Raw genomic sequence first — 20,905 nt, forward strand, 5'->3', positions numbered from 1 at the left:
CTTTTCTTGGTGTTTTGAAGTTCAGTGCGCTATGAGTTTGGAGACCTGCAGATGGAGAGGACAGTTCTCTCCTCCTTGAGTTGAGAGGAGAAGGGAGGAGGAGAAGCTTCCTTTCTGCAGTTTAAATGGTGACTAAATCTGCTTCATTAGCTGGTCAACATAGGCTGGACCTTCTATATGTGTTCATGGTATGAAGTCACCGCCAGGCACAAGTCACATTTCCAAATGGTTTAAGCTACCATATTCATGAAGGAGTGTTAGACAGTGTTGGTAAGTATCTGGTCCTAAACCTAACTTTAATGACTGTCCTATCAGTCCAGTAACAGACATTTTCAGCGCAGGAAAGATAATCCACAGTCTGAATGCAACTGGGGTAGGGATCTGCCACTCTGTTCCCAGGGCCTAGCCGAGTCTAGAGCACGTTAATAGATACCCATAAATATTTCTGAAAAAAATACCCCGTGAATGAATCCTGATGGTGCATGGAAAGCATCATTTATTCTAAGACATGAATCAATGATTTAAGGGTTCAAAGCTTGAAGCCTCTGACATAGAAATGAAAATATCTTCCTTTTTCCCCACATGATCTCCCTCAAACCAATGTACCAAAACACAGTCCCCCACATGATTCAAGAACCTGCAGACAATGCAGAGGCAGGGAGGGAAGGAGGGGTTAAGTATTATCACCAAAAGACATCCCTTAGCTTCAAAATCACTTCAGTACCTTGGAGGAATTCCCCAACACATAAACCTACTTTCCTTCCCCAACAGTTCCACTTAGAATTGCTAATAGAAAGAAAGACCTCACCACGACTCTTGTGTATCCTTTTGTATGGAGACCAGAGGGGGAAAATTAATCCACGAAGTTGGCTTCCATGAATGAAACCACAATGGGTCTGCCGAAGGTCTGGATCAGCATCCAGAGGGGCCACAAGATTCCTGAGAAAAGTGTATAGGGCTGGGTATAAAGAGATCCTGATAAAAATGTTCTTCAGGGCATCTGTAGGCAGCTAGAGTTTGGATTTTAGCCCATGACAGAGATGAAGTAAAAGAGGCAGAACATAAAGGGCAGGCTCGATAGGTTCAAAACCAAATGGGAAATTTCTTGAGTGGAGTCTTTTGCCCTTCCTTTGTGCGGCCAGAACCCTTCCTCCTCTGCCAGCAGAACCACAACTTGCTTCTCTGTCTTCCCGACTGGACCATGTTCCCTAAAAGCAGGGACCACAGCGTCTTTCCTGCTCCTTGCCCAGTCTCAAAGAGGAATTATCGTCAGAAGGCAGATGCTGTCCATGAATTTCTTGGGCATTTGCTCATGTCTCGCAGATTTGGGTAGAATTCAAGGATAAACTTTTTGCCTTGTTGACGTCACAGGGACCTCAGGAAAATCCAGTGGAGACTCCTGTTCTGAAACCTAGGAGTGGTTCCTACTAGCTAGCTTGATGTGGGGGTGACTTGACTCTTGATATTCTCTCCCAGAGAGACAGGTGTGCACAAACATGCCATGAAATTCCATCATGAAGACAGAACTCTCTCAGTAGGCTGAAGATGAGTACTTTTCAGCTTCACAGACCTTACGCTGTGTCAGGCAATCATGGGAGCTACCTTGCCACTTGTCTCCTACTTCTGGGATTGGTGGTAGATATTCATTTGTTCAATACTTATTGTTTTCTGTACACAAGGATGTAAACTCTAGGGACACAAAGATCGAAGACAGGGCAGCACAGAGACGGTAGACAGCTGCAATAAAGTGAGAACAGCAGAAGTGGGCAAGTAAATGAGAGCGAAAGCTCAGCAGTGTTATCGGGAAGGGAAGGTTTGTCCAGACTTGTCCTGACTCTTACAGCGAAAGTGGGAATTGGCCAGATTGAGAAAGGAGGGTCAGAAGTTCTTGGAAAAAGGGAAGACTATGGCAAAGGTCGAGAGGTGTTCAAACAGGAGTGGCTCCAAGCCCGGCTGACAGAAGAGCTTTATTTAATGGACTCCTCCCAAGACGTCCATGAGTTCCACCCAAACCACATAAATAAACATATAACCTAAAAAAAAGCTACGTAGAAGACATTTCAAATCAATGGACTCTCCAATGGGAATTGGTACCCCCAATTCCATTCTGATCCTTGGCCCTAAATAGAAGAAGTTCTGGAGGAGCCACTCTGGGAACGATTCTTGCATGTTGGGAGATTGGTATGGAAGGAGATGGAGTGGTAAAGTCTTTGCCATACCTAGTGTCCCCATCCCTGCTAGGCTTGATTTCTCCAATGTTTCTTCCTTTCCTGGCTGGAGCTGTTGGCTTAGGAAGAGTTAACTTGTTATAGACAAGTTGCATGCCAAACAAGTTAGCAAATACCCATTCTAGGCTCTCCCTGGCCATGTCTACCATGAGAATTTGAGTTTGCTGATGTCAGGGATCATATCCACCTTATTCACCTCTGCTTCTCCAGTGCCAGCTAGCATGCCTGCATATAATAGATAGGCAATCATTATTTTTTGGATGAATGAATTCACAGAGGAATGAGCAACTGTGGATATTGGTGAGTAATAGTTTTATTTATGATCATTAGTGTTACCCATTGAAGATAAACTTGTTTAAAAAGTAGTCCAATTACTCCAAGAGTAATTGCCCATTAATATAGATGTATTCCAATTCTTAGAGAAATAAGCATAATTTTCAAAGCATAATGACATCTGACAATTAAGTGACTTCTTTGTGGATTCCCTTCTGACAAAAGAAAATTGAAAGTTCCATATGCAACAACAGTGACTCACCTTTCTATCTGAGGGCCGTTCCTCCTAGCTCAAGTATGACTTGAAAGATGGCTTGAAAGATGAAACCACCCCCATTCTAAATAAATATGACATTTGGACAACTCTTCAAGGATGAACATTTTATTGGAATATAGGAACTTGGCAGAGTAAATATGTGGTTACAAAGTGCTTTAAGTCTATTTGCTTTATATAGTGACCAGAAAAACCCATCCACAGTGCAGATTTTCATCCTTAAAGTTCCAGACTTCAGGAGGCAAGTCCCCAAACCCGCTTACTTATACTAAAGTACGAAGACACATATAGCCAACTTTTTTGCCTAGCGAACCTGATGTCCTTCCCTTCCCCAGATTAAAACTGCTATGGAGCATATAGCACCTAGCACTTTTGATAAAGAGTGAAATTCACTCATCTGGCAGAACCGTGAAACCCTTGGAAATCACAGACTTCAGTCTGGAGGGTTACAAAACCAGACTCGAGAATCTTTGCAATAAAATGTAAAAGATCAGGCCCAGGGACCTGCATTTTTCACAGGCAGATTCTTTATAAAAGCTTTTGGACAGATTGGAATCTTACCCTTGTGGTGTCCAAAATACCTTTTTTTTTTTTTTTTTAAAGAGTTTTCTCTGCGGGATTCAAGGCACCACTATCTCCACTCTAAGCTGCAAAGGAAAAAAAAAAATGACGGATATTTTTTTTCAAGGCAAATATTCTCTTTGTTAAAGGTCAATAGTAACATGACTCGTTTGAAGTCATGGAATTTTTCCCAAAAACCATGTCCTGAGGCTTTATGCATTTCTAATGGATTTGCCTAGAGGAGAGATTCCCCAGAGCAGCTGCTGGAGATCTGCATGCTGATCAATTAAATTATAATAACCTTGCTCTAATGTGGAAGCCACTGAAGCAACATATACAAGTCTATTAAAAATGAGACAAACTCATAGGAATGTGAAGTTACTCCATTCAGCATGTTAAAATGAATAAGAAATATTTTTAATGAACTTTATTTTCCTGTTTTATCTTTAGATGGCACAATCATCCCACTTAGTCCAGTGAACTTGTCTTTTGTGAAATATGTAGAGAAAAATTCTTTGTGTTCTCAAGTATGTCCTACCATGTAGTGCCCAGTGCCCTCTGGCCCACAGGATGGGTAAATGGAGAGCACTGACAGTCATCCACCCAATGCAGATCTGCTTTCTTTCAGGGTTGGAAAAATTTCTTAATTTTCTAAGGGGTCCGAGAAGCCCTGAGGTGAGCAAAGGAAGGAACCTGGGGAAGGAACCTGGGAAGCTCCAGCATGGGTTGGAGCAAGGTTGGGACCTCCTTGCTTGCTGACATTCTCCTGAAGGGCAGTCCTTGGTGGGCTGCGCACTCCTTTGGCTTCCAGACTTACTAGGCAACGCATCTGACCATCTGGCTGTCTGCCTCTTGGACTTTGGACTTGACCTAAGGGAAGGCTCCCCAAGGGCAGAAAGCCCAATTAAAAATGTCTCCCTGCCTGACAGCAAGCCCCAAATAGCCCCAGCACAGTAGCGTAGGGGGGTAAACAGGTCTCACGTGTCTTGAGCAGCTTGACACCAGCTGGTTCTTGTGCAAGGCACTAGGGACATGAAAATGACTTGAGAAGGCAGGGAGCCATTACTCAAGGCTGTGTATCTCTAGCAGGAAGCACACATGATTAATAAACCCCAGTTTCTGTCCTTGAAGAGAGAAACTCCAGAAGAGATGGGAAGTAGAAACAATTTCAGTATTTGGAGCTCAGTACAAGGGTAAGAGTGAGCACTGCAGGGACCGGGGAGGAGGGGTCTCTACCTTCTTTCTCTCTAAGGAGACCCTTCATAGATGTCATTCAATGTGAGTCTATAATGATACTGATTATTATTCATTCTTTATCACCTAGAAATTCCTTTTTTAAAAAAAGATTTATTTGTTTATTTATTTGACCGAGAGAGATCACAAGTAGGCAGGGAGGCAGGCAGAGAGAGAGGGGGAAGCAGGCTCCCCGCCAAGCAGAGATCCTAATTCGGGGCTCGATCCCAGGACCCTGAGATTGTGATCTAAGCCAAAGGCAGAGGATTAACCCACTGAGCCACCCAGGTGCCCCTCTCACCTAGAAATTCTTCATGGGGAGTTGGACAGAGGGAGATTTTAATTCCTGCTGGAAGAATTAAACTGTGGGAAAAATTCTCTAAACAGTTGATATAAACTTGCTGAGGATGACCAAACAAGCTTTTAGGACAGTATGTTGGGATCTGATAATAAAATTTGTGGGAGGAAATGTCAAGAGGTACCACTGGGGACTAAAATTCTAGGAAATGATACAGTATTTTTTGGAAGGATAACAGAGCACAGCTTTTTAATCTTCTGCAAGTAAGTTCTCTAACATTAACATTTCTAGGTCACTATCCATTAAGGAGATGTATTTGTGTCTATTTCCATGGAAATGTAAATTCCAGGAGAGAGGAACAGAGTCTTTTTCACTACAGTATCTGTAGCACCTGGAACATGATAGGGGCTCAGTTAACTTACTGAATGACCAAACAAATGATTTCCACTTTTGGTGACATCTTTAAAACTTGACTGGAACTTGACAATGTACATCTGGGCTTTCCATTTTTTTCTTTCCTCCTTCCTTCCTTTCTTTCTTTCCCATTTATTCACTTTGTTCCCCTTCTGGGAATGAATCAGGACCATTTCAACGGATAGACAAACTTGTCATGGTTTGAAAACTGGCATATTTTTTTTCCTTTAAATTCCTGTAGGTCGTTTAATTTAGGCCAGACAAACCACTTTATCTTTTCTTCTCCTCCTCCTTCTCCTCCTTCGTTGGTGTTGCTGTTGTCACTATGCCCAGCACAGCCCGTGGCATACAGCAGGTACTCGAATAATGCTTGTTTAACCTGTAGTCTTTTACACTCAACCATTAGCTAAGGCCCGTCTGCCCAGTGGAAGGCTAGTCTGGAATGCTTTCGAGCTTAAACACGCCAAGAAAATTTCCTTGCCACATCTGAATTTCCCCAAAAGGTGATTAATTAATAAGAATCAACGTGATTAATTAACAAGAAATTGATAGCAGAATTAGTAACAGGCTCAGACAGCCCCACAGACCGCAACCTTCCTCCATTGCTGCTCTGCCTGCCCAGGGCTGTCTCGGGCATCATCTCTCGGGCACTGCCCTTCTTTTCCAGCGACCCCTGTCCGCAGTCTGGCTGTGGATGGACGCTGAGCCCTTCAGAGCCAGCGAGGTTGCTAGTGGTTGGTGAAGCCGGATTTCCAATATACCTTTGCATTCCTACCCAAAATTAAAAAGCCTCGAAGTACATTAGAGGAAAACATGCAGTGTACTGGAAACTGTGCACCTACTGTTTTCTTCGTCTTTACTGGAACGCCACTGCCTCCCTCCAACATCCTCAGCTGCCTCTCACCCTGAACACGTCCCACCAAAATGCTAAAGCTGTAAATCACGGTAGAGCAGTTCAGTTCATAAAGGTCTGCCTCAGTGTGCATGGCCCGTGTGCACTTCCTCTGGTTTCATTACACACGTTAAGGAAGTACTTAAAATTTTTTTTTTTTTTTGGTAACAGCTTGTGTGCAACCCCTAAGCATACCCACACCTATTAACCTTTGGCTGAATTTGTGCAAAGAAATACTTTTGCCAAATTGTCCCTTTCACTCTTCGGAGGGCTGCCCTAGGTTACTCTCCCCCGCCTCTTGGGAACCGAGCAGATCGAAGTTTGGTGCACTCTCCACTACCCACTGGCACTCGTGGACACCAGCAGGCTTAACCCTCTCTGTACCCGCACCGGCAGCGGTAGCCTGGGCCAGGCTGCTGGTCCCTCCCAGGGCTTCTTCCGCTGAACCCTGGCTCTCGTCGAGGCAGGTGGGGTGAGCGCTGGAGATGCAGCCTTCTTGGGGCCTGGCCTCACCCTCCACCATGGCCTCGACCCCTTCTCCTTCCTGGGCATCCAGTCTGGAAGCCCCTGCTGTGAGCTCCCTCTCAGTGAGCTCCCCGGCCTCTGCTTGCTGCTCTGGGGGGCCTGCGCTGCTGGCGCCCTCGGTGAGCCCTTCACAGGCCAGCTGAGCCCCCAGCAACCCCCCCAGCTCCACCCTGCCAGCCTCCGCCTCCTCCGGAGAGGGAGAACGGGCCTCCCTGCCACTGATTCCGCTCCCTTCACAGCTGTCTTGACTGGAGGCAACTGCTTGATCGGCCTCTGTGTCGATCTGGGTTGTTTCCTCTAATTTTTCCATTTCTGGGGGAGCACGGGTCTCTTCACGGGAAGCATTCTCCATCTCGAGGGTGGCCGATTCCACTGGCACTTCAATGGTCACCGTCAACAAATTTCGGAGCTCCTTTAAGGAGCCCAAGACAGAGCTGGCTTCTGGCTTTTCGTGGGTGGGTTCTCCATCCTTAGGAGGCCCTCCAAACTCCAGCTCTGACGAGGGTGTGCCCAGGGCTCCTGCTGTGTCCTCTGTAGTCACAAGAGCCACAACAGGGTCATCTGTGCTTGGAGTCCCCTGTCTGGTGCCATCTGGGGGAGGGGTGGGGACAGGGAAAGACAGGCTTTCTCCTTTGGCCAATGGACTAGGGACCCCAGGCTGCTTCTTCTCCCCTGACTCTTGGAACACTTCATTACTCAGTGTCTCGCTCTGTGAAACTCCTGGCAGAATGGCCGAGGCTCTCCGGGCAGGGCTGGCCTGGTTTGACCCTGAGGGGGTTTTTAGATCAGTTAAGCTAGACACACTTTCACTGGGCAAGGCCATGTTGTCTTCAAATAAGTTGTGCTTCTTCAGGAGAGCAGCTTCCTTTATCACTGGGAGAGACCAGAAAACAACATGACATTGACCCTCTGCCCCGGCTACCCTGCACTTTCCAATGTTATCCCAAAGCCAAACTCCCTTCACAGCGTTTTCTGACTACCCACATTTCTCAATGTCAAATTACAGCTTATACCCCCCCACACCTTCCTGGTCTCCTTCCTTCATGACCAAAGCCCACAAACTCGTTTTCTACTCTGGACCTCTGCCGTGTTTTCATTCATTCACTCCTTCCCTCATTCATGGGTGCAAATTGGGCAACCGCTATGGGACAAGCTCTGAGAATCCAAAGATGAGTAAAATAGGGTATTTGCTTTGAAGGAGCTCGCCACCTAGAATAGTATTGTCTGTATCAACCACAGACGCCCCGCTGCAGGGGCAGGCCTACATTTCCCTGCTGCTTCTCATAGCCCCGTCTTGAATGTGGGCTGGGTACCCAGTACCAAGCATGCAGAGAGAGCCTTCTTGACCTGTAGTGTCTAGAACGAAGACTTACATGCTTCTAGCTCAGTCTCAGAGAACTTGAGAGGACTCAAGACAACAATGAGGGTACAGCCGACATTTTTGACCACAGGCCTCCAGAAGAGCTGTATAGGCTGTGCGGTGCCCAAGGGTATCATATCCCAGGGGGCGCCCCCTCACGTCAGAGAGAGCATAGATTTGTGTATTCGGCAGAAATTTCCGGGAACAAGCAGTAGAGCATCCTACTCTGATAAAATTGGTATATCACAGCAATGTTTTTGGACGGACGACAGTCAGGTGTCTGGAGAAAAGGGAGCCTTTTCCTAACTGGCGGAAAGGTGCCCTGATGGAATGGCAGTGGGCTTGAGGGAGCCCTTCCTGTCAGACGCTGGGCTGACGTCTTCACATTTCTCATCTCGTTGGATGAGCTACTGGGCCTCATGCTGTGCCTGTTTTCTTTGTGGTGGGTTTTTGGTGATCCTAACACCTTCGCCATGGAGACCAGACACGTTTTAGGCCTACGGTTTTGGGGAACAGCCCTGTCCAGCATATTTCTACCAAAGTTGTCCTGTCCGCGGTCCTATCACAAGCAAGACCTGACTCCACAGGACAGGGGGTGCGGAGTCCCAACAAGGTTCACAGAGAACTGTGTGGGCGCCCTGTGTCTGCTTCTGTCCAGCTGACAGGACGTGAGGAATGTGCTGAGGAGGCAGCTGGCAACCCGTGCTCCTGGAGTCACCTCCTCCTGCCCCAGGGAGGGGTTGGGAGTCTATGGCTAAAAGCACCTGTTTTCCTTTGTTCGGTCTGGAGCAGCTGGAGGAAGACAGCTGCTCACGAGACAGTCCGGCCTTAAACTCCGCAAACGTCTGTTTTCTGTGAAAAATGAAGCTTAAAATTTCCGTCTCCCAGAGTTCTTATTTGTAATTCAAAGGAATAATACTGAATGAGCTAACACAGCGTGTGTCCGACCATGACTCTCAGTCAAGGCTGGTGTCCCCCTCTTTTTCGTCTCCTTCCTTCTGTCTTCCCAAGAAACCAGTAGCGGTTTCTTATTCCCCTTTCACACCTGTTGAGAAACCTAGCAGGCCTCCCTGGGTCCCCTTGAAGGGGTCCTCCCCTGTATTTGCCGTTCCCTCCAGGACCAAGGAAGTCTTCCTCACCTTTCAGAGTTTCATCAAGGAGGCTCTGATGTAAAATCTCCTCATAGACATTTTCCACATGAATCATATTGGTGTGATCTGCAAAAATGAACTGCTCGTATTTCTGGAGCTCCTGGAGGGCGAGAGAGAGGAAGACAGAGGGCAAGGCATGGGACACCAGTTTGTAGAGGAGGTTCGGGGAGCACGAGTCACCCTCAAGATCCCTTCCTTGGAGTGTGGGGCACTCAGGCACTGGTCATCCCCTTCGCTCTCCCAGCCACCAAGGCACGATGCCCCGTACTGTGCACACGCTCTGTGTACTTCGGGGGTGTAGACGATCCAGATTTTAATCATCTCAAGGCCCTGTCTCCGAGCCCGTGGGTCTCAAGGCCTCCTTTTTTTCCGTCACAATCCAAACATCTCCTTCTTCCTTTTTTCCCCTTTAAACTCCAATAGTACTCTACCAAGGTATAAGTCACACACAGTAAAATGTACACATTTTACAAGTACATCTCAGTGGTTTTAGGTGTAAAACTATACCCCATGGAACCACAACCCAGAAGATCAAGATAGAGATTATTTCCAGCACCCTGTGCCTTTTTCCAGTCTACACCCCCAACAAGAGATAAGCACCACTCTGATATCTGCCACAAAAGGTTTGTTTTTCTTTCTTTCTTTCTTTCTTTTTTTTTTTTTTTGATTGAGAAAGAACACGTGTGCTAGTGGGAGGGGTGGAGGGGGAGGGAGAGAATCTGAAGCAGGCTCCATGCCCAGCACTGGGCCGGACACAGGGCTCCATCTCCCAACCCTGAGATCACGACCGGAGCCAAAGACAGACAGTTAACTGACTGAGCCACCCTGGTGTCCCTAGTTTTTCTAATTTTTTGAAGTTTATGTAAATTGAATCACATATTCTTGTGTGTTTGGTTTGGAGATTCATCCATGTTGCCACGTGTATCAGCAACTCGTTCCCTTTTGTTGATAGAAGGCATTCATTATATGGGTAAACTACAATTGTGCAGCTATCTTCCTATTGATGGTGTTCAAATTTGTTCATTTTTGAGATGTTACGAATATAATTGCTTTAAACATTCCTGCACATTGGGCGCCTGGGTGGCTCAGTGGGTTAAGCCGCTGCCTTCGGCTCAGGTCATGATCTCAGGGTCCTGGGATCGAGTCCCGCATCGGGCTCTCTGCTCAGCAGGGAGCCTGCTTCCCCCTCTCTCTCTGCCTGCCTCTCCATCTACTTGTGATTTCTCTCTGTCAAATAAATAAAATCTTTAAAAAAAAAAAAAACAACATTCCTGCACATGATTTTTTTGGATTTAAGGACTTTTTTTTTTTTTAATCTTTGTTGTATACCTAGAAGTGAAATTGCTGGGTTCTGGACTAGATGTCTGTTTAACTGTATTAGAAGGGGACCCTTTCCGGGTATGGAGACTCCCATCAAGAACTCTTCAGGAACATTCTCCTCTTTCCTGCCAGCTGGCCCTGACAGTCACTTGTTCCCTCCAAGGCAACCCAGGCTGGGTGCCCTATGCTTTAACCCCCTCCTGCTCTCCAAGGGTTTCCAGATGGCTTGGGGTCAAGGAAGGGATCAGACTGTACCAAATCACATTCCAGTGTAGTATGAGGACAGAGAAGGGATCAAGATGTACCAAATCACATGCCCGTGATTAACTCAAAAATCCTTAGAGCTAACGGTACTCAAAGGGTCCCAGCGACCAGGGCCTTAGCAGAGGGCTTTGAGGCTTTTTGGCTGAAGGGACAGGAGATCAGAAGTCACCAAATGTAGACAACTCAGTGCTAGGACTTGGGGGCCCCAGCCCAGATCGCAACAGGCCATAATGGGTCCCTTTAGATCTATTCTAGAGCAAAGCCAAAGGATCGAAAAGACATGAGCTTCCCATTGGCTACGGCTGTGCTCATCCCCCCGCCCCGCCCGCTGCTGTAGGCTACAAACTCCTGCCGGCAGGGACGCTGGCCTGGATCTTATCTGATACACAGTCAATACATGCTTGCCAAGAAGACCTTTAAAATTTCAAACAGTTAGGGGTGCCTGGGTGACGTAGTCGGTTAAGCTTCCAACTCTTGGTTTCGGCTCAGGTCCTGATCTCAGGGTCGTGAGCTTGAGTCCTGAGTCCGGCTCCCACTCAGCTCGGAGTCCACTTGAGATTTTCTCTCTCTCTCTGCCTCTCCCCTCTGCTTACAACTTGCTCTCTCTCTCTCTCCAAAATAAATAAATAAATCTTAAAAAAATTTTTTCAACAGCTAAGTAAGTGTGTGGAAAGGAACAATTTTCTAGGGATGTTTATACTGTTGTGACATGTCCAGCTTTTATAACATAGGTCCTCTATATTGACTGATTGAACCCTGACATATGTTTAATTCCTTGGAGCAATTTAATTGGAATCCCTAACGGCGGGTCTTGGGGAATCTGAATTTTTTTTTTTCTTTTCTTTTGTTTTACAGCTCCCCAGGCAATTTCAGCGTACACACTGGACTGAGTACCGCAGATCTAGGAAGCTGTGATTTAAAGAACCAAGGAAAACATTTGTTAGTAAAATAAAGAATCCTTCAGTGGAGCAGATAGTCCCCTAGTTACCCATTCTGTAAATCCAGATTTTCAGAAATCTCTTGGCACTGAAATCATATCCTTCATTACTGAAAACTTGGGGTCTCAGTTTCTTTGGAAACCAATCTCTCTTGATTAAAAAAATCACAAGAGCACATTACAGATTGGGTACAACTTTGTTGATGCTTGGAAAAAGGGAACAGACAAGAAAAGGGGACTTTCTTTGCCTTTTTCCTCTTCTGGGAGAAGGTGGCTCTGAGGCCTTTGGGATTGAAAAACACCCTAAGGAGAATGTCCGTGAGCAGACACATCCAGAGGCTGACTAAGTCATCCTTTGGATGGCTAAACTTTTCCTTCCACACATGGCCAAAGGACCACCATATAGACAGATTCTTTATTCCTGTGGTTTGATCAAACTCCCAGAAATAAATGCCAGGTACTAGATATGCCAAAACTCTAAAGAAAAAAGCATTTTTAGAATATAAAAATAACCAAAGAAATTTCTGCTGTAAAAGAACTTATGCAAAGGATTTTAATGTTCCAATTCTTGGAGACCCTCTACACTGCCCAAAAGTGCTTTTTAATTCTAATAAGCTCTTTATGATTTGCTCCAAGAGGAAGAAGGCATTAAAAATATCCAGGCTCATAGATCATTTCTGAAATATAGAAATAATAATAGTAGTAGTATATACCATCTGCTGAGTGCACACCATGTTATCAGCGAGTGTGAGCTCAGTTCTAACTCTGGTGGTTACCAGCTCCGTGACTTTGGGCCCCCTTACTTAATCCTTAAGTTTCCCCATTTGTACAATGAGGATATAAATAGTACTTCCGTGTAGAGTTGTCATGAGATTATTGAAATAATCCACACAAAGTGTTTAACATGGTGTCTGACACGTGGTCAGCACTCATCAAATATGAATAATTTACTCTCCTCAATCTTATAGCTACTGAGAAATACATCATTTTCATTTTCAAGAAGATGGAATCTGGCTGAAGAAAGAGGAAAAGTGACTCGTCCAAGGCCCCAGAGTCAATACATGCAGGAGCCAGGACTTGAACCCAGGTCTTGAAAATGCCTCCACAGGTGGCTCACCCATGGTTCCACTCTGCAGACCGAGTCACACTTTCATAATCACAGCTGTCACTGGTAGCAGCTTTAAATGGTTTTCATTTCATCGGCTTCACCAAACAAACGTTAAAAGAAAACATATTCCTCTATAGTTGTGTTACTTAAGGTCTTTTCCTGGATGGAGTGGTCGAGTTTAAGAGGACACATGGTAACCAATAGTCATACTATGATGAGGAGCACCTGGTGTCCTCAGGGGCTCTATGACAACCTTTCGTTTGGCTCAAAGTCAGATCATTACCTTTGAGAGTCTGTCTAGTCCAGGGGTTGGCCAATACAGCAGCTGTTTGCTTTTATAAATAAAGTTTTATTGGAACACAGAAGCACCCATTGTTAACGTACTGCCTGTGTCTGCTCTTGCGCTTAGCAGAGCTGAGTAGTCACAGCAGAACCACGAAGCCTCAAATCTTTACTATCTGACCATGTGCAGAAAAAATTTGCCGACCCCACCCTGGTCTAGTCTACTGTTTGCAAGCACATCCTAGCAAAAGACCTTGCTCGGACTTCACAGCAAAAAAAGCAGGCTCTTTGGAGTAATCCATCCTCTTACTGGTTTGCACGTGGATGCCAGTGCCTTCTGCACGGTGGGAAGTGTGATTTGAACCAGTGCCTCTTGAAATATCCTCTTCCGGATGGTGCTGCTGTCATAATCATATTGCTGTCAATACAGAGACGGAAACATATGCTGAATAGCAACATTGCAATCTGTTAACTTTTGCTTAAACAAAAACTCAGTCACTCACTGGTCTCCCTTTTCCCCCTATTTCTGAGGCCCCTACGGTGTTTCCAAGGTCTCAAAGATCTTATTATGCAATTCTCTCCTACTTTGGGTGGAGGGTATGGCTATTAAAGACCCATCTTACCCTCCTTTTTATAGATAGGGAAACTGAGGCAAGATCAAAACAGTAACTTCTGCATTATAAAAGTTGGGGACAGAAATGGCGGGTGAGTTTGTATGTCATCACCCCTGTCCTGGGTGGGTCCGTAGGAGCCAAGATCATCTACTTCTTTCACTTTACATCCAAAAAGCAGGATGAGTGGGTTGTAATGATTTCTACAAGGAAAGGGAGGGTCTGGCTCATAGCTACTTTAACATTGTGGCATGTTAACTGAGGAAGTTTAGCATGAAACAGTCAAACCTAGAAACCAGAGTTTGGTTTTAGATGACGCTTTAAAAGGGTCACAGATACAATGGAACACAGTCATAGGCATGTGAGCAGAATGGTCAGGCCAAATATGGAATAGTTAATGAGACAAAGGCATTTAGACTGGAGTTAACTTGGGACAAAAATTATAGCTCTTTTCAAACAGCCAAAGGCACTACGTGGAGAGGGACATGAACAGAGAGACTAGAACTAGAATCACCAGTGGTGACAGCTTTGGGTTCACATTAGGAAGCATGTTCTTGCAACTCAAAGTGTCCAGAGAAGAAATGGACTATCCAGGGACATATGGACTATCCAGTGACAATGGGTCACTTCCTGACCCTGGAAGTGAAATTGACATTGATACTATCTTTTCTTTCCAATTGCAAGTTCATTATTACTTGTGTTCCCATAAAAAATATTACTTTTCTTATTTTTTTAAAAAAGCTTTCATTTATTTATTTTTCAGAGAAAGAGAGCCAGAGAGAGCACAAGCAGGGAGAGCAGTAGGCAGAGGAAGAAGCAGGCTTCCTGTGAGCAAGGAACCTGATGTAGGATTCGAATCCAGGACCCTGGGATCATGACCTGAGCAGAAGGAAAACGCTTAACCAACTGAGGCATCCCATAAATATTGCTTTTAATTTCAATGATTTGGTTGTCATTGTTTCCTACTACCTATGAGGTATTAGGATTAGGTCTAAAATTCAGGGATCACCTCCTAGGCTCTGTGCGATCTTCTACTCCAAGATACTGTTTAGGGGGATAGGTAGTTAAGAAATTAGTGGACTGAATTTAAGAACTGCTTTAGCTCTAGGCTCACCACTGAGTAGCCTGTTGAGCTTAAGTAAGTCACACTAGTTCTCAGTGAGTCAGTTTCCTCATCTTTTAATGGAGATATATTCTGATCATTTCATAAGTCCTTGTGAGGATCAAACAAAACAGGATAGGTTAAAAACAAAAAAGCTTGAAAACTAGATCATGTATGTGCAAACTGCTATTATTAAAACCATTTTGATATATATACTTAAGCAGTAAGCACGTCAAAAACAATTTCAGGGATGCCTGGGTAGCTCAGTCATTTAGGCATCTGCCTTCAGCTCGGGTCATGGTCTCAGGGTCCTGGGATCAAGCCCCGCATCGGTCTCCCGGCTCAGCGGGAAGCCTGCTTCTTCCTCTCCCACTCCCTCTGCTTGTGTTCTCTCTCTCATTGTCTCTGTCAGATAAATAAATAAAATCTTTAAAACAAACAAACAAAAATTTCATAAGGCAGGTCTCTCTCTCTCTCTCTCTGGAGTATTTCCATTGCCAGGAGATTTTGATTTTTCTAAAAAATGTTGGCTAATTTATATGGGTTTTACTATATTGTAAACTCTTTGAAGAAGGAAGCTGTGCCTTGCCTATTTTTACATTTTCTGTAATACCTATCACATCGCTTTGCTTAGAGTGGACAGCTAATAAATATCAAGTTCAATCATTCTATCAAGAACAGGTCCCTTGAAGCGATGGCCAAGAATCCCGGGGACCTGTGGTCCCTATGGCTGCCACTAGATGGCAGAGCAGGCACGAAAGTCCTGCTGGGGGCCCCAAACAGGGAGAGTGAAAGCCAGAATTCGGCATCTTCCACTGAACAAAAGAAGCAGGGGGTCACACTTGTTTCACACTTCCCACAAATGAGACGCCGGTTTTACCTTTAAGACTCGGAGCTTAACCTTCTCGATGGCGACGGCAGTTTTGGCGGCCTCTCCCCGGAGGTGTGGGGAAAGCAGCTGCTGGAAGGTGAACACCGCGTTCTCCATCAGCTGGAAGCCGAAAACGACACAGAACAGTGCCTGGTCAGAGGCTGGGGTCTCCATCCGGAGCAGGGAGGGAATGACCATCACAGACCCCCTCCCCAGGCACTAATCTGGGGCCACCCAGGGCAGCAGGTCCTCAGTCCCCTACCTAGTTATGATATAAATGGGCCACAGTGGGACCAGTAAGAGTCTGGGAACCACACACTTGCACACACACCTATGCACGTATGCATACACGTATTTTTTTCCCTCCTCTCTTCTTATGCTCTGAGCTGCAAAACCCATGGAGGCCACGGGATTGAGAATACCGCCCTCTCTGGCGGTCAGCCCCTTCCCCTAGTTTGTAAGTCATCTCCCCTGTCCTGGGTGGGTTCTGTAGGCTTGACCAAGGGAGGTGGGGGGCTTCTCCAGTTACTCCTTGGTGGCTTTAATCCTGCACTTCCGCTTTTTGGTGGTGGGGGGGGATGCAAACCAGTCCAGCACAGCTCTCTGCACTCCGCCTACCCCCTCACTTCTCTTCCTCGCTCTGCCACGCTGGAAGGGAGGCCAGGCTGGAAGGGAGGCCGGGGTGGGGTTTGGTGGACACGTCGGCTGATGTGCCCCCGGGGTAGGAAACAGAAACGATTCTGATTTCATTCTCTGTACTCATACCTGATTCAGTTTCACCAGGGTTCATATGACCAAAGGGACTTCTGTTAAACCATTGCCCGATTTTGCTCCCCCAGTCCATCTTTAATCCTTCACAACTCGCAGGTTAGGTAATAATCTGCCCTATAACTTTTAAGGAACTTTTAAGGAACAAGTGTTCCTTTCTTCCCAAAGCCTCTGATCCCAAAGCCTGAACACACAGCTTTGTCCGGCACTCTCAACACTGTAGCGACCTTATCTGAGCATCTGTCCCTGAGGAGGGGGGTGTCTGGCACAGGACCCAGGTCCCTGAGTGATCTCCCCCCAGGACACCCCTGAAATAGAATTGAGCTCTTCTGGCTTCAGTGGTCACACCCTTCTTCATTTAGAAAGCACTATAACACGGAAAGAATTTGTGCTTCTTTATGGAGAAAAAGTTCCTTGTGGCGGGAGAAAAGGAAAACCGCCCAAGTAGACCCAAGAGATCCAAATAGGAAGCTGTGATCGATTGACTGATTTATTCTTAACCGGGTTAGGGAATTAATGTAAGCCGGTAGTTCTCCATTCTGGCTGCGTATTAGAAGCAGTGGGAATGCGGATAGGGGGAAGTTCCTGGGAGTGGGGCCGAGACATCAGCATTTCTTAAAAGCTCCCCAGACAATTCTTATGTGCAGCTGAGGTTAAAAGTGCTGGTTTGACAAATCAAGTAATTATCAATTACTGCTACTGGATTCCCTGAGATATTTTTTTTTCTTTCTGATGTTCATCAACATGGAAGAAAGATGAAGCCAGATGGAAGGACCAAGGATATCCTCAACTCAACATGATGACGACAGAAATGGACCCCATTGGCCAGAGCCACACCAGCACCCCAGTCTCGCCGGCCAGCCCTTGTTTCTCTGCTGCCTCCGTCCTCACCCCCAGCAGAGGCCCTGGCCGCTCCCACCTCCTGCATGTCATTCTGTGTCCTCTGGACCACCAGGTCCACGTGGGGGAATCGGAAGCGGCTCTTGAGATCCTGCAAACGCTCCTGGAGCAGGTTGACTTTACTGTAACAAGGTTCCATCTTCATGGAATCCAGTGGAAGATTCATGAGCCGGTCTAGGTGCTACGTTTGGGGAAAGGGAAACATTAAAAACCTTCAAACTCAGGAACAAGATTACATGCATATTCTGTATTACATAAATACTAAATGATTGAACGTATGTTGGTAGAGTGAATCACTTCTCAGGCCACTAGATTTATGACATTTCAATTGTCTTATTTGCCTCCTTCAGGGGTTCCTGGGGCAGGTCTATTGCTAGGGCAGAGACTGAGAAGAACCCACTGGATGACGGGAGGACCCAGGTAAGCATTTGGGGGCTCCAACCTTAGCTCCTGATGGACTCTGGGCTCTGATTTGCAGACTTCGAGAACTAGGTAGGCAGGTTTTTTGGCACCTGGAATTTCTGCTGGGCTCTGGGGACCTCCAAAGCCTACATTAACAAGGTCAGGGTGCCCCTGGACCCTAAGACTCAGGAATGAAGCCAGCATCTTCATAGTTCTCTGAGGCTCTGTCAGGGTTCATGGTGACTTCCTCTGCTGTAGGTTCTCTATGGTGGGTGGTAGGAAAAGGCCTGGCCTGGGAGAGGCCTCCAGTTAAAAAACTGGGATCCTTGCTCCTCTGGTTTACACAAGCGATGAAACCATAGGGCTTCCAGCAAGAAGGCAGCAACGGACCTCCTCCGCTAAAGATGTCAGCTTTCACCAACCTACTCTCACATCATGGGTGTCCTTGCCAACAGAATGCTTTCTATTTTCCAAGCTGATTTTCAAATAATTTAAAAACCTGAATCTGGGGACACCTGGGTGGCTCGGTGGGTTAAAGCCTCTGCCTTTGGCTCAGGTCATGATCCTGGGGTCCTGGGATCGAGCCCCACATCGGTCTCTCTGCTCCACAGGGAGCCTGCTTCCTCCTCTCTCTCTGCCTACTTGTGATCTCTGTCAAATAAATAAATAAAATATTTTTTTAAAAAGCCATCCTGAATCTGGATATCTAGAAGAAACAGGTGGGTGGGCAGAGAAAGAAGACAGGCAGGTGCTGAAAATGGATGCCCAGGGAGACCTGGGCAGTAACACAGGGTGACTGTGAATCACAGAGAACATACTGTCTGATTTTCAAGTCACAGAAAAGAGACAAGGCTTGAGTTCTAGGTGTCTCTAAGTAGGAATTCCTAAAGAGCCTGTTCCTACTGTGTTTGTAAAGAGAACATATCACTTTCCCTGAGAAGGGAGTTGTGGGGAGCCACACCAAGGTAGAATTAATGATCAAATGCACAAGATCAAACTTGCCCCTGCTCACACAACATGAAATGCATCAATTTTTAAGAAATAACAGTTAAGGGGCGCCTGGGTGGCTCAGTGGGTTAAGCCTCTGCCTTTGGCTCAGGTCATGATCCCAGGGTCCTGGGATTGAGCTCCACATGGGGCTTTCTGCTCAGCAGGGAACCTGCTTCCCTTCCTTTCTCTCTGCCTGCCTCTCTGCCTACTTGTGGTCTTTGTCTGTCAAATAAATAAATAAAATCTTAAAAAAAAAAAAAAGGAAATAACAATTAAGCAGACAAGAGAGGAAAAATGGGTTGCTGCTTTGCTCCTATCAGACAGTACAAAGTTTAAAGGAGTGGTAATGCCTACTGCTGATGGGTATTTGGGGAAGAAAGTCCTCTGTCATACATGGTGGATGGAAATGTAAAATTTAAATCCTTTTTTTTTTTTTTAATGCAAATGGAAACATCTGTTAACAGGAGAAATAGTCCCACCTTTCAACCTAGCAAACCTGTCTTGGGAAAATATCGCACAGGAATGAAAGCTTCAGAGTATACTCTATGTAGGAAGGTTATTTATTACAGTTTTCTCCATGATACCAGCAACATTTGGATAGTTGAATAAATCATGGTGCATTCAGACATGAAATATTATGTAGCCGTTACAAAGAATGATTTAAAGCTAAAGCAGCTAACTTGAGAGTTTCACAAGGTATTTTTTTGAATGAGAACACTGATAAAGAGTAGGATTTGTAATACGATCCCATTTTTTTTTTTAAAGCAAACAATCTGAAAAAAAATAAAAAAAAAAAACCAGCCAATAAATGTGTATGTTTTATAGCTAAATAAGCAGGGGGAAGGCTGGGTAGCTCAGTCATTAAGCGACTACCTTCAGCTCAAGTCATTATACCAGGGTCCTACAATCGAGCCCTGAGTGAGGCTCCCTGCTCAGTGGGAGCCTGCTTGCCCTCTCCCAGTCCCCCTGCTTGTGTTCCCTCTCTTGCTGTCTCTCTCTCTCTGTCAAATAAATAAACAAAATCTAGAGATGCCTGGGTAGCTCAGTCAGTTAAGCGGCTGCTTTCAGCTCAGGTCATGATCCCAGAGCCCCGGGATGGAGTCCCACATCAGGCTCCCCGCTCAGCTGTACTCACTTGCTATTTCTCAATCTCTGACAAATAAATAAATAAATAAATAAGATCTTTAAAGAAAAAAAAAACTTACACAAAAATAAAAATAAACAAAATCTTTAAAAAAAAGCAGGGGGAAAAGTACAGAATAGTATAGGCTAAGATTAACACTGGTTACTTGAAGGAAGGTGGGTGGTGGGGGAGGGAGAGAAGGTAAAAGCAAGTTTTTAAAAAGGGTCGCAGAGAAAAAGTTCAAAGTATTTATGAAATGTATCTTGTTTATGTTAGTCACATATTTATGCATGCATAAATAAATAAGAAAGGGAAAAAAAAAGAAGAGAGAGGTATCTGGTTTGATCCAGGGACTGACAGTGATGTGTCCAGTGTAAACCAAGCTGCCTCGTGATGTGAGTGTTTCCTGAACTTGAGGATGCCTCACCTCCTGGGGAGGCCTGTGAAACAGAATGACGGGCCGGAGCCCCCCGAGCTTCTGACTCAGGAGATTGTTGGTGGGGGTCTGAGAATTTGCACTTTGAATAGCTGGGGAAGGACCCTACAGGTCCGGGGACCACACTTTGAGAAACATTGTTTTCATCACGAGTCTGTATTTTTGGAAACAAATCAACAAGCAAAATTTATATCGATGAGGATTATACTTCTATATTTGTATGAACAAGAAACAAGCATGTGAAAACATATTCTAAGTTAATTTGTATTTGTTAATTCAGGGGGTCTGGAGTGGAGGTAGCCTGGAAGTTGGGGTGGACATGGGTTGATGTGGGAAATAAAAGCAAGAGAAAAATTATTAAATTTCCTTACTCCCTACAGCCCATCGAAAGTCTTTGGAACATGCAGAATGACGTTATTCTAGGGGCTCCATGTTAATTCTTTGCTAAGGGCCAAAGCCAAGCTACGCCCAACGCCCAGGATCCTATGAGTCTACTTCAACACATAAATTTGCCTTTGGAAACTTCCTTTATCTCTACCCCCCCGAGACACAAGTTGGCAAATCATCCCCCAAGCATGAGAC

The 20,905-nt window shown here is 45.5% G+C and overlaps 1 protein-coding gene across 1 annotated transcript in view; it reads right to left on the reverse strand.

The window, feature by feature from the left end:
• Positions 1–2,867: 2,867 nt before the first annotated feature.
• Positions 2,868–20,905, reverse strand: part of NIBAN1 (niban apoptosis regulator 1) — a 159,936-nt gene continuing 141,898 nt past the window's right edge. The window contains exons 10-14 of the mRNA XM_045074338.1: positions 17,392–17,553; positions 15,714–15,824; positions 13,431–13,538; positions 9,198–9,309; positions 2,868–7,571 (exon numbers count right to left, since the gene is read on the reverse strand). Coding sequence (XP_044930273.1) covers positions 6,430–7,571; positions 9,198–9,309; positions 13,431–13,538; positions 15,714–15,824; positions 17,392–17,553 — 1,635 coding nt within the window. The 3' untranslated portion in view covers positions 2,868–6,429. The remainder of the gene's footprint in view (positions 7,572–9,197; positions 9,310–13,430; positions 13,539–15,713; positions 15,825–17,391; positions 17,554–20,905) is intronic.

The sequence above is a fragment of the Mustela putorius genome, unplaced genomic scaffold, assembly GCF_011764305.1.
Source record: "Mustela putorius furo isolate JIRA1106 unplaced genomic scaffold, ASM1176430v1.1 tig00537335_pilon_pilon_pilon, whole genome shotgun sequence".
NCBI lineage: Eukaryota > Metazoa > Chordata > Mammalia > Carnivora > Mustelidae > Mustela > Mustela putorius.